Source organism: Oryctolagus cuniculus, chromosome 1 (genome assembly GCF_964237555.1).
Source record: "Oryctolagus cuniculus chromosome 1, mOryCun1.1, whole genome shotgun sequence".
Classification (NCBI taxonomy): Eukaryota; Metazoa; Chordata; class Mammalia; order Lagomorpha; family Leporidae; genus Oryctolagus; species Oryctolagus cuniculus.
Window position 1 is genome coordinate 151,754,544 of NC_091432.1, and position 14,452 is coordinate 151,768,995.

General features: G+C 41.4%; 1 protein-coding gene across 1 annotated transcript; it reads left to right on the forward strand.

The window, feature by feature from the left end:
- Positions 1–4,882: 4,882 nt before the first annotated feature.
- On the forward strand, positions 4,883–6,696 carry LOC138847392 (recombining binding protein suppressor of hairless-like). The gene is given in 2 exon segments (XM_070065892.1): positions 4,883–6,407; positions 6,410–6,696. Coding segments are annotated over 2 exon segments (1,392 nt in total). The 5' UTR covers positions 4,883–5,104; the 3' UTR covers positions 6,499–6,696.
- The last annotated feature ends 7,756 nt before the right edge of the window (positions 6,697–14,452 follow it).

The following is a 14,452-nucleotide window of genomic DNA, read 5'->3' on the forward strand; positions in this document are numbered from 1 at the left end:
AAAAAGCAAAGAAAAAAATTCAAATAACAAGAATAAGGAACAAACTATGAGCTCGCCAAAGGAACACTACAACATTTCAACATTAGAATGTGAAGATGAAGAGATTAAAGAAATAGCAGAAATGGAATTCAAAAAACTAATTAAATTACTCAGAAGCAATAAAAGGCAATTTCACAAATTAAAGAAAATTATATGAATGAAAATTTTCCCATGAAATTGAGATCTTAAAAAAATCAAAATAGTATAAATGAAAAATTTAATATATCAAATAAAATATGTGGTACAAAGTCTTACACAAAGTTGGTGAGGAAGAAGAAAGACTATCCAATCTGGAAGGCAAATCTCTAGAAATTTTAGTCAGGCCAAAAACAAGAAGAAATTAGGAAATTAAAGAGCACTGTTGGAGGTTTACAAGATACTATCAAATGACACAACATATGGGTCTTAGGAGTTCCTAAAGATATGGAAAGAGAGAAACTATTAGAAGGGCTTTTATTGAAATTATAACAGAAAACTTACCTAATTTGGAGGAAAAAAGAGACATCCAAATACAGGAAGCACATACAACTCCCAACAGACATGACCAGAAAAGATCTTCACCACAACACACTGTAGTCAAACTCTCCACGATAAAACAAAAGATTCTAAAATGTGCATGACCACAATGCCAGATTACCTTCAGAGAATCTCCAATTAGACTCACAGCTGACTTATCCAAAATGCTGCAGGCTTGGAGAGAATGGTGAGATCTATTCCAAGGCTTGAGAGAAAAAACTGTCAACCCAGAATACTGTACTCTTCAAAGCTCTCATTTATGATTAAAGGTGAAATAAAGACCAGCCATAACAAACAGAAACAGAAAGAATTTGTCACCACCCATCCAGCTTTCCAAAAGATCCTTAAGGATGTGCTGCACACAGAAACACAGTTGTCATCACCATAAAAGAAGGTGAAGGCAGAAAATCTCTCAGTAAAAGAACAAAGGAAATCCAAAGTAAAAAAAAATAGGAATATTTATGCAAAAATGGCGGTGAAAAGTTGTTACTTATTAATAGTCACCTTGAATGTAAATGGCCCCAACTCTCCAGTTCAGACACAGACTGGGTGAATGGATAAAAAACAAAATCTATCTATTTACTGCCTACAACAAACACATCATACCAAGAAAGATACTCACAGACTGAAAGTGAAAGGATGGAAAAAGAGACTCCATGCTAACAGAAACCAAAAAAGAGCTGGTGTAGCCATCCTAATATTAAATAAAATACACTTTAACATAAAAACAGTTAAAAGAGAAAAAGGCACTATGTAATGATCAAAGGATCAATTCAACGTAAAGGATTGACTATTATAAATGTATATGCACCCATTTACAGGGCACATGACTATTTAAAAGAAATGTGAATGGATCTAGAGGGAGACATAGACTCAAATACAATAGTAATAGGAGACTTCAATACCCCACTTTCAGCAATGGACAGATCAACCAGACAGAAAATTAGCAAGGAAACAAGAGTTAATCGACACTATAGGCAAAATGGACCTAACAGATATCTACAGAACTTTCCATCCTACAGTTGCAGAATACACATTGTTCTCACAGTGCATGGAGCCTTCTCTAGGATTGACCACATGCTAGGCCATAAAGCAAGTCTCAAAAAATTCAAAAAAATTGAAATCATACCATGCATCTTCTGACCACAATCGATTGAAGCTGGAAATCAGCAACTCAGGAATCTCTAGAACATATGCAAACATATGGAGACTGAACAAAATTCTTCTGAATGAACAGTGGGGGTCACAGGATAAGTCTAAAACTTTCTGGAAACAAATGAAGATGACAATAGAAATATCAAAATTTACAAGATACAGCAAAAGCAGTGTTGAGTTTATAGCAATAGATGCCTATATCAAGAAATTGGAAAGGCACCAAATAAATGAGCTATCAATGCATTTCAAATATATACAAAGAAACAGCAAACCAAACCTAAAACTAGTAGGAGAAAATAAATAATTAAAATCAGAGAAAAAAAACAACAAAATTGAATCCAAAAATATCAAATATCACAAAATGAAGACCTGGCTTTTTAAGACAAAAAAAAAATTGACACATCATTGGCCCAACTAACCACAAAGAGGTGAGAAAACCCAAATTAATAAAATTAGAGATGAGAAAGGAAATGTAACAGACACTACAGAAATGAATAGAATCATCAGAAATTACTACAAAGAGGTATATGCCAACTAGAAAACCTAGAAGAAATGGATAGACTCCTGGACACATATAACCCACCTAAATTGAGCCATGAAGACATAGGAAACTTAAACAGACCCAAAACCAAGACAGAAATTGAATCGGTAATAAAGACTCTCCCAAGAAAAGAAAGCCTAGGACTGGATGGCTTTACTGCTGAATTCTACCAGACATTAAAGAAAAACTAATTCTTCTCAAACTTTTCAAAACAATTGAAAGAGAGGGAATCCTCCAAAATTCTATGAAGCCAGGATACCTTAATTGTTAAACTTGAAAAGGAAACAATAGAGAGAGAACTATAGACCAATTTCCCTGATGGACATAGACAAAAATATCCTCAAAATACTAGCCAACCAAATCCAAAAACACATCAGAAAGATCATACACCAGGACCAAGTGGGATTTATCTCAAGTATACAGAGATGGTTTAACATTCATAAAATCAATGTGATACATCACATTAATAAGCTGAAGAACAAAAACCATATGCTTATCTCAATAGATACAGAGAAAGTATTTGATAAAATACAACACCTTTTCATGATGAAAACTCTAAGCAAATTAGGTAAAGAAAGAACATTCCTAAACACAATCAAGACAATTTATGACAAAACCACAGCCAGCATCCTAAGGAATGGGGAAAAGGTAGAAGCATTCTCACTGAGATCTAGAACCAGACAAGGATGCCTACTCTCACCATTGCTTTTCAATATAGTCCCAGAAGTTTTAGCCAGAGCCATTAGGCAAGAGAAAGAAATCAAAGGGATACAAATTGGAAAGAGGAAATCAAACTATCCCTGTTCTCAGATGACATTTTCTATATTTAGGGGACCCAAAACACTACACCAAGAGACTATTGGAACTCATAGTTTCCTAAAGTAGCAGCATATAAAATCAACACACAAAAATCAACAGCCTTTTCATACACAGACAATGCCATGACTGAGAAAGTACTCCTAACATCAATCCCATTCACAATAGCTACCAAAAAAAGCAAATACCTTGGAATAAATTTAACCAAGGATGTCAAAGTACTCTACGATGAGAAGTACAAAACATTAAAGAAATAGTAGATAAAAAAAGGGAAAATTTTCCATATTCATGGATTAGAAGAATCAATATCAAAATGTCCATATTACCAAAAGCAATTTACAGATTCAATGAAATACCAATCAAAATACCCAGAACATTTTTCTCACATATAGAAAAAAATGACATTGAAATTCATAGTGGAAACACAGGAGACTCCAAATAGCTAAAACAATCTTATACAAAAAAGAAAGCCAGAGGCATCACAATACCAGATTTCAAGACCTATTACAGGGAAGTATAATCAAAACAGCCTGGTACCGGTACAAAGACAAATGGATAGAACAATGGAAAAGAATAAACTCTACAAACCAATCCAAGCATCTAAAACCAACTAATCTTCAACAAATAAGCTAAAATCAATCCCTGGAGCAAAGATAGTCTTTTCAACAAATGGTGCTGGGAAAACTGGATCTCCACATAAAGAAGAATGAAGAAAGACCCCTACCCTATACCTTACACAAAAATCCACTCAAAATGGATTAAAGACCTAAATCTATGATCAGATACCATCACATTACAAGAGAACATTGGGGAAACTCTGCAAGACATTGGCATAAGCAAAGAGTTCCTGGAAAAGACCCAGAGGCACAGGCAATCAATGCCAAAAATGACAAATGAGATTACATCACATTGAGAAGTTTCTGCACTGCCAAAGAAACACTAAGCAAAGTGAAGAGGCAATCAGCAGAATGGGAGAAAACATTTGCAAACTGTACACCTGATAAAGGATTAAAACCAGAATATATATAAAGAGGTCAAGAAACTCAACAACAACAAAACAAACACCCAGCTAAGAAATGGGCAAAGGACTTAAACAGACATTTTTCAAACGAGCAAATCCAAATGGCCAACAGACACATGAAAAAATGCTCAGGCTCACTAGCCATCAAGAAATGCAAATCAAACCACAATGAGATTTCACTTCACTCATGTTAGATTGGCTTTCATACAGATTTCAATAAACAACAAATGGTGGTGAAGATGTGGGGGAAAAGGTACCCTAATCTACTGTTGGTGGGAATGTAAACTGGTACAGCCACTGTGGAAGATAGTGGAAGACAGCTATCTGGGGATACCTCAGAAATCTGAATATAGACCTGCCATATGACCCAGCCATCCCACTCCCAGGAATTTACCCAAGGGAAATTAAATCAGCATATGAAAGCGTTTTCTGTACCCCCATGTTTATTGCAGTTCAATTCATAATAGCTAAGACATGTAATTAAACCAAATCAGCTGTCAACTGAAGATTGAATTACGAAATTATGGGATATGTACACCATGGAATACTATACTGTGGTAACACACACACACACTCTACCATCATTTGGAACAAAATGGATGAAACTGGAAAACGTCATACTTAGTGAAATAAGCCAGTCCCAAAGAGGTAATACCTTAGGTTCTCCCTGACCTGCAATAACAAATAGAGCACCTAAAAGGCAATCTGTAGAAATTATATTGACACGATCCATCGCTTGGGTACGTTTCCAGGGGAGGCGGCAGGCAGGCTCCCCTGGTCCGCGGGCAGCGCGAGGCGTCTGCTGCTTCGCGGCGGCTTCGAGGGGCGAAGGCGCGCGGGGGCTGGGGGGAATCGAGGAGTGAGGAAAAAGGAAAGGGGCGGGGGAGAGGCACTGAGGGAAGGCGTGGGGGGGGGGAATCTCTCGAGGGTTGGAGTTTTGGCGAGAGTTTGTGGAAGATGTTGTGACAGGGAAATTTGGTGAGCGACCGCCACCCAAGCGACTCACTAGGGAAGCTATGCGAAACTATTTAAAAGAGCGAGGGGATCAAACAGTACTTATTCTTCATGCAAAAGTTGCACAGAAGTCATATGGAAATGAGAAAAGGTTTTTTTGCCCTCCTCCTTGTGTGTATCTTATGGGCAGTGGATGGAAGAAAAAAAAAGAGCAAATGGAACGTGATGGTTGTTCTGAACAGGAGTCGTAACCTTGTGCATTTATTGAGATAGGAAATAGTGACCAAGAAATGCAGCAGCTGAACTTGGAAGGAAAGAACTATTGCACAGCCAAGACATTGTACATATCTGATTCAGACAAGAGAAAACACTTCATGTTGTCTGTAAAGATGTTCTATGGCAACAGTGATGACATCGGTGTGTTCCTCAGCAAGCGGATAAAAGTCATCCCCAAGCCATCCAAAAAGAAGCAATCGTTGAAAAATGCAGACTTGTGCATTGCCTCAGGAACAAAGGTGGCTCTGTTTAATCGCCTTCGGTCCCAGACAGTCAGCACCAGATATTTGCATGTAGAAGGAGGTAACTTCCACGCCAGTTCTCAGCAGTGGGAAGCATTTTATATTCATCTCTTGGATGACGATGAATCAGAAGGAGAAGAATTTACAGTCCGAGATGGCTACATCCATTATGGACAGACGGTCAAGCTCGTGTGCTCAGTTACTGGCATGGCACTCCCAAGATTGATAATTAGGAAAGTTGACAAGCAGACGGCATTGCTGGATGCAGACGATCCTGTGTCTCAACTCCATAAATGTGCATTTTACCTTAAGGATACGGAAAGAATGTACTTGTGCCTTTCTCAAGAAAGAATAATCCAGTTTCAGGCCACTCCATGCCCAAAAGAACCAAATAAAGAAATGATCAATGATGGCGCTTCCTGGACAATCATCAGCACAGACAAGGCAGAGTATACCTTTTACGAGGGCATGGGCCCTGTCCTGGCCCCAGTCACCCCGGTGCCTGTCGTAGAAAGTCTTCAGCTGAACCGCGGCGGAGACGTAGCAATGCTTGAATTCACAGGCCAGAATTTCACTCCAAATTTACGAGTGTGGTTTGGGGATGTAGAAGCGGAAACCATGTACAGGTGTGGGGAGAGCATGCTCTGTGTCGTCCCAGACATTTCTGCACTCCGAGAAGGCTGGCGATGGGTCCGGCAGCCAGTCCAGGTTCCAGTAACTTTGGTCCGGAACGATGGAATCATTTATTCCACCAGCCTTACCTTTACCTACACGCCAGAGCCAGGGCCGCGGCCTCACTGCAGCGCGGCGGGAGCCATCCTCCGGGCCAGCTCCAGCCAAGTGCCCCCAGTGAGTCCAACACAAACAGCGAGGGAAGTTACACAAACGCCAGCACCAACGCGGCCAGCGTCACATCGGCAGCCACCGTGGTGTCCTAACCACCGTCTTTTTGCTGGGACCTAATTGACTCGAGGGTGGCAAAAAGTTGACAGAAAAAGGAAAGAGAAAAAAGAACAATCTTTTTGTGGTTTCTTGGGAAAACTTTTCATACCAGGTGATCCTGTTCAAAGCCCCCGTTACCTGCAAGTGCTGATTTGAAATGCAGAAGCCACAGTAAAACAAAAACAACATCCAAATGTACAAACTATTGGAATCGAATTTTTGGCTGGTTTTTTTTTTTTTTTTTTTTTTTTTTTTTTTTTTTTTGTCATTGTTTTTGTGTTTGGTTGGTTGCTTTTTGGTTGGTTTTGTTTAAATGGGCCAGAAATAGATATGTGGCTGGAATATAAGTTAAGCAAACTAGAAGGCAAAAATTAACCTAGTTTTTACGGACCAAGGAACTTGTATAAGCTTTAGTAAAAGGTACATTTTCACCATGCCTTTTTTATATCGCAATATATAGTACACTTTGTTACCAAATAGGCTCTTCTCCCACCCCTTGGAGCTTTTGCTCTAAAGTACATGCAGGTTCCAAGCCTGACCGTGCTTGTTTAATCGCTGATTACCATATTCCAGGTTGTTTTGTTCTGTTCTGTTTTGTTTTGTTTTTTTGGTCCAAGGCTGGGACTTCTTTTTTTCTCGTAAGCTGAAGTCTCAATGACTTTCTGTGAGTTGGAATCATTTAGATTTCAGCAAGTCAAATCTTGTAAAGGCCTGCATTTTTTTTTTTTAAAGATTAAATGAAGTCTGTGCAAAAGCTTTAAAAGAAATGCCTCTGCCTTGCCTGCCACATGCAGTGGACGTCACCGGAGTCTCTGTCCTCAACACTGTGGGAGTTCTTCTGCGCGTTCCCCCCCCCCTTTTTTTTTAAGAAATTGTATTTATAGCAGTAATCCAAGAAGTTCTAACATTGATGTGGGATTCACTGTGGCCATTTAGTTAATGAGTTAATGGCGCAGAACACGTTGGTATTTGAAGTGTTGGCTCCCCTTTTCCCGTACATAAATACATCTGTGTGCTCCAGAATGTGTTCAGGTCCTTCCCCGCCCCAGTATTGTACATAACTTGTATTATGTGTAAGTTAAACGTTTTATTTTGAAAAAAAAAAAAGAATTTATATTGACACTTTGAGAAGCAATGACTTTGAACAGCTCTTGTCTTGACTTAACGAACACCACATTTTTCTTCCCCATACTATCTGTTGAACTCTTTATTCAACATAGATAATCTATGTGAATTGAAAATAGATCTTAAAAGTAATAGTGGAAATGAGAATGAGGAGGGAGTGTGTTTGGGAACAGTGGGAAGAATCACCATGTTTCTAAAGTTGTAATTGTGAGATGTATGAAGTTTATAACTGCAAAACTGTATAGTCCTTCATACATTCCAATGGACTTCCTTCTAAAGGGACAGTTTAAAAACTTACCTTGGGAACCCAAACCCCTTAAGCTAGATGGTAAAAATATAATTTCATGTGTTAAAGTGAGCATATGGATAGGATTAAGTGATAAAGTGATCATATAAATAGGATTAAGTGTTAAAGGGATCATATAAATAGGATTAAGTGGTTGGTAATAATAACAGAATTAAAAAGGAGTGGATGCTCCAACATGGGAAGCAGTCCATACAGTGGACTCATAGAATGATAATTGCTTTAAATAGCATTCTGACCTCAGAATCAGCCCTTAAGGCATTCTGATCTGGCTGAAAAACCCTGAGGGCATTTCAGGAATGGAAAGCCAAGATACAGTGGCATAAAGTGTCCTTCATGAAGGACCTCTGTGGGTGATACCCCAGTGAAAGAAGTGGTCAAAGAAAGACATACTTTTCTCTGAAGGGAGGAGAATTTCCACTTTGCTTACGGCCTTGTCTAAATACTGACAGTTTGTGGATTCAAAAGGCTTCCATAGCCTAGCCTGCTCACGTCAAGAACTTCAGGTGAGCATTGATGTCATACATAAGTGTTAATTGTTAAATTAACAGGAGTCACCTGAGCATTAACTGCCAATGCAGAACCTGTTCTCAAAGAGTTGGATTATGAGAGCTAATAGTAGCACTTGTTTGCAAAGATTTACCTCGTTTTAACATATTAAGTAGAGGATATTTTCTAAGACTCATAGGCTATAATAATGTCTAAGTACTCAGAAAAGACATACCATTGTTGGGCTGTTCTTCAAAGTTAATTAAGTTTCTCAAAAAATATAAATTAAACCTCAAAGGTTTACTTTTATTGAATTAAGAAAGTTATAACATGAATATTGCAGATTCTAATATTCAGTCCACAACCACATAAAATCCACACATAAACTCACATACTAGCAGAGATGAGAGATAACTGCAAAGCCAGGCTTCATTCCCGTGGTTCCTGGCCACATAGCCCAATTTCTCTCAACTAATCTCTCACATCTGTCTGCTTCCTTGGTGATTTTCTCTTCCAAATGAGCAGACTCATTCTACACACAAGCTATTTTTCGGTCAGATTTCTGTGTGTGGCAATTAGGAGATGTCTTATTAATATATTGGGTCTACTTTTCAATCAGAATATATAGTCTACAAGTAAGGAATATGAACATGCTGGCTTCATTGGATGGGCACCATGTTGTACCAGGAGAGCAACACTAGCCAGGAGAAGCACTGCCAGAGACTTGCCCTTGAACTTGGGAGCAGTCCCTATCAAAGTCAAAACTAGCACCACTTCTACCTAAGAGGCAGGAAAACTGAACTTCTCTAGCTTCTTCCTTCTTCATATCAACTACTGAAGGAATTTGGGTTTAGGAGTCAGGAAGACCAAAGTTCACGTCCTGAACCTACTTTTATTGAATGATGCTGGTAAGTCACTCAGCATCTCAGAACCTCACTTGAGCAATGAATACAGCAGCCACTGCTTCACAAGGATGGGGTGAGGAAAAATGAGAACGTGTATGAAGAAGCCCCTGCTTGGCCAGCACACAGAAGTCACTCAAGATAGACTAATTCCACTCCAGGAAGGCACACAGGTTCCACCGGATCCATGCCACACGACTGCAAAGGAGCTGCAGCAGTTCCTTTAGCCCTGCCTGTACGTCAAAATCTCCCTGTGGGAGACTGCAGGCCTTCCCTACAGGGTGCACAAGTGGAGCCCAGGGGAGCCTCAGAACTACAGCCTTTTCATTCTCCTGCCGGAGAACGCTGTGGCTCCACCCAGAACCTTTCACCCCAGTCCCTGTAAGCCAAGTCTAAATTCAATTACTGTGAAATTAACTAAGCATTAAACAAAAAATCCCAACCTGGTAGTCGTCACTGCTAATTAACTGGTTCCCACTCACGGCTGCTGCCTTTCAGCAGTAGGCTGACAAGGAGAGCTGTCAAGAATTTGCCGGAGGGGTGGGTTTGAGCTGCCTTGACTTGATTTGAACTGACAGGGCACAGCAAGCTAATATCAGAGCCCTCTTTACATAGCCCACGTGACACTGGAGGGAACTCAATGAAAGAACAAGGCAGCAGATACACAGCCCAGCCTAGACACAATGGGGACTGGCAGAGACAGGTGTCAAAACAGAGGGCAATGCCCTGAAAGTGGGGTGCAAAAGTGATGCATCAGGTTGGGAATGGGTTGCTCTTTGGCACTGTGATCTCATCATCTTGAGGAACTCATGGTATTATCTAATAGGAATTCTGCAAATATTGAAAGGATGGATACATTTCATAAAATAGGAGGAACACCCTTCCATTTACATCTCTTTAAACAGCTTCTGAAATCCTATGTCCTCTCTGTCAAGAAATCAATTTGCTTAAAACACATTGAGAGAACTATTTCTTGCCAAACCCTGAACATTCCAGCCCAGGCTCCCTGCTCCTCATGCCATACCCAACCAAAGGGTGGTGTTTCCTGACTTTTCTTAATTGTGCAGAGGTCTTCCTCTGCTTGTCACTGTATGAGGGCACTGGTCACCTCTGCTCCAATTACTAAGTCCAGTGACTACCTGCACTTATAACAGGGCACACAGCAAACAAGAGACCCGGTTCAGGTGAAATCCTTTAGGAGAATTTTGCTCACTTGGGCTCCAAAGCATCATCACCTGGGCTCCTTGGGGCCAGGTAGGTATCTTTACACACAAGAAATTTTTAGTTTGAGCATCCTGAAGCTTGATCAAGTGATTTGTTAAGAAGAATTAAATTAAAACTAAAGAAGGACCTCTAAAGAATTTGTTCGACAGGACAGGAAGGAGACGATGTACAACTATCGTGCAGAGAACACTACAATGAGAATCTTGGTTAAATTGCAAACCCTCAGCAAAATGATTGCCAGAAATGTCTGCTTTTTGGCACCGGGCAATGAGAATGAAAGGGATTCTGGCATTTTCCCAGACTTTTGATTTCACAAGAGAACAAATTCCATAGAGTTGTCATAGGCTGTCACCATAGAATCTTGCCCTTACCCCTACTTCCCTCTTTCTCAAAAGACCATTGAGTCAAATAATAATAGCTATAGGCTATGGTTGTTCTATGGAATATACCTAGAACTGTGGGTTCTAACTGTCCACTCTTGTGTCCTCCACTCTATGAAGGACAGTGGTTGAATGAAAACTTTTCTGGGGATTCTGCTGTGCAAAGCCAATGTCCTAAGCTGGGACTTGGGAGCATTTATCTTACCACTTCTCTCTTCCTGTTTCCCTCTCCTCCATTCCAAAGGTCAAACATCTTAATTGCTAATGACTAAATGTATTGTGCTAAAGGGTGATAATGATGACATTTTTACAATTAGCTTGCAAGTCTGAAGTGATATTCAGTGATACCCAAAGAGTGCATCAGGGCTGTGTCTGAGGGCTGAAGCCAGCCTAGTTTCCTGAAATTAGCTAAGGCCATAGCCAGGACACACCCATAGTAAGGGGGGCTGTGGGTGTGGGAACTGCCATTGTGTCTGGCAGAGAGCTTCAGGTTTCCTTTGCTCAGAGCTGCCCTGCTGACCTGCCCTGCAGTAATTAGCAGGTCCATGCAGGAGCCTGAACAGACATCCTGAAGGCAAGCATCCTTACTCAGAGATGAGAGGAGATGAATGGCTTCCCAGCTTCTCAAAATTATACTCCACCTTCCTAAAGTTGGACAGTGATCCCATTCAGCAGGAAGTCTACCCTGTAAAAACAATGCCATGAATCTTCTCAAACCAGAGCCCTTCTGCTCAAAGTTCACTTGTAACCTCCAATATCTTTTTTTTTTCAAACTCTTTTTTAAATATGTAAGTAAATACCAGGAGGTTGCACCTGCATCCCACAGTCTCTGCTGGCCTTAGCATCCACCATCTTCAGGGGAATCCTGAACTCTTCACATCCCCAAAGTCTGCACCTCTCCTTATTGTGTCCTCCTGGACTGGCTTCCCAACTTTCCACTGCTGTAGCAGGCATTTGAGTTTGTAGTATCTGGCTTATGGATTTTTCTGCACCAAAATCTGATGGCCAAAATCGAAATATACATTTCTATGGCTAAAAAAATAAATTGCAAGGCCATCTTTCCTATCCCATACTATGCACACCTAGCTTGGTGGGTGTCTGAGACAGCCCAGGCTGATGAAAAAAAAAAAAAAAAAAAAACACCATATACTAGGAGACACAAACAAAACCACTTATTTTTCACCAATTGGGAGACTGGAATATCCAGAATCAAGATGCTAAGCATCATCAAGTTCTTATGGAGGCCCTCATCCAGGTTCCTTGTATCCTCACACCGTGGAAAAGCCATGGTGGAGCTCTCTGCAGTCACTTTCATGAGGGTGCTAATCCCACGTACGACCGATCCACCCTCACGACCTGATGACTGCCCAAATGCTCCACCTCCAAATGGTACGATGTTGGAGATTAGAATTCCAACATATAAAATGGGGAAAGCAGAGTAGACACATCCAGTCCATAACAGTGAGCACATAGGTCATGCTCAAACCACTTGGGGCAACTGTCTAAGCCAGTGCTGGCCAATGGAGCCTTCTGAGAAGATCAAAATATCAGCCATCAGCTACTTGGATATGGTTAGTTTCATTTAGGAACATATGTTTGTTTCATCTTAAATTGTCACATGGGACCAGGAATGACTGGTGTAGATATAAGCTCCTTGTAGTCCTGGTGGGCAGATTGGAAAAGTCCAGAACTGCTATTGCTTCTCCTTTTTTCATTTTGAAAAAGTGTGAAGCAATGAATAAAAAATATGCAGGGAGGCATTTAATTTGATCACCATGAATTGTTTAAAAAAATTCTTCCTCATGTCAGATGAAATATTCAGTAGCAACCCAACCCACTCCTTTGAACCAGAGACATCAACTGTCTTTTTGAGTTAGCCAGGGCAGGTGCTCGAGGGGCAGAGAGGAGGCCTGCCATCTGCTTCAGTTTGATCAGTTCAGTTCTGACGGAGGGGAACATCCCCTGATCAAATAGGCCATTTTCCTCCCACAAATGCTAAGCCTCGATTTAAGAGATCTGACCAAGAATCAGCAGCTTCCACCCTGGGGAGATCCCGCTGCTAAACCCCAGCATTTATTCATCAGCAACAGCCTAGTAATTTTGTGGGTCCATAGAGACATATTTGGAAGGAGAGACCCCCATGTCTCTGGAATCCAAATTCAATCGCATTATGATTATGAAGTCAATCCAAGCCAAGTGTGCCCAGAGAAAATAGCTGTTTCCGCCAGAGACACTTCCTCATGGCTCTCCCTGCAGCCCCTCCCCATTTGAAATAATTTCCTGGACTGTGATTATCAGAAGCAAATGGGAGACACACTCAGCCCTAGAAGACAACAAACACCACTGCACCCCAGGAGCCTGCAAGTGATTTGAAGTGTGAATGCATTATCCACTCCCCTGTAGGAAGGTTAAAGTTTGGGCTTGCTTCACACGTGAAAATGAGGTTGGTGGCCTGGTTGCCACCCCTTGTGGACATTTATCCATGATGTAGAAGCCTGGCACAGCTGGTGGTCTCAGAGCCTCCAGGCAGCAAAACAAGAGAACCCGCGGGGTTGGAAGTCCAGCGTACTTGCCAAGTGGAACACTGGCTCACTCTCTCTCAAAACAGCAATAAGCTATGCATGAGTAAAATCCCACTTGTAGGGAGCCAGTGAGCCACAAGCTTTGCATTTTCCTTTCTCAGCACAGCCGTGCCTCTGTGCCTGTGCTGCTATGCATGACAGCTCCTAATCTGCAATGCCCCCACCACCACCCTCTAGCTTACTAACCAAAATGCAGCTCCTCCCTTATGTCTGCTACATGCCAAGTAGAACCATGACATAAATATTTTTTTTTGACAGGCAGAGTTAGACAGTGAGAGAGAGAGACAGAGAAAAGGTCTTCCTTTTCCATTGGTTCACCCTGCAAGTGGCCGCTACGGCCAGTGCGTTGCGGCCGGCGCGCTGCGCCTATCTGAAGCCAGGAGCCAGGTGCTTCCTCCTGGTCTCCCATGCAGGTGCAGGGCCCAAGGACCTGGGCCATCCTCCACTGTTTTCCCGGGCCACAGCAGAGAGCTGGACTGGAAGAGGAGCAACCGGGACAGAATCTGGCACCCCCAACTGGGACTAGAACCCGTGGTGCTGGCACCGCAGGCGGAAGATTAGCCTATTGAGCCTTCGCGGCACCCGGCAGACATAAACATTTCTTAGACTGAGCCATAAGAAAAAGACAACATCTCTGCTCACATGGAGATTAGAATCAGCCAGGGGAAACAGACATTTCAAAAAAGTACTGTTGGGACAGCTTTTCATCCTAGCAGTTAAGATGCCAGTTAAGAATCTGTGTCCCACACTGCCACATTGGAGTATCTGGCTTTTATTCACAGCTCTGGCTCCTGATTTTAACTTCCTGCTAATGTAGATCCTGCAAGGAAGCAGTAATGGCTCTAGTAATTGGGTTTCCTACCATCCATATGTTTGAGAGCTGGATTGAGTTCCCAGCTCCCAGCTTTGGTTCAGCCCCGTCCCACCTGCGGCAGGCATTTGGG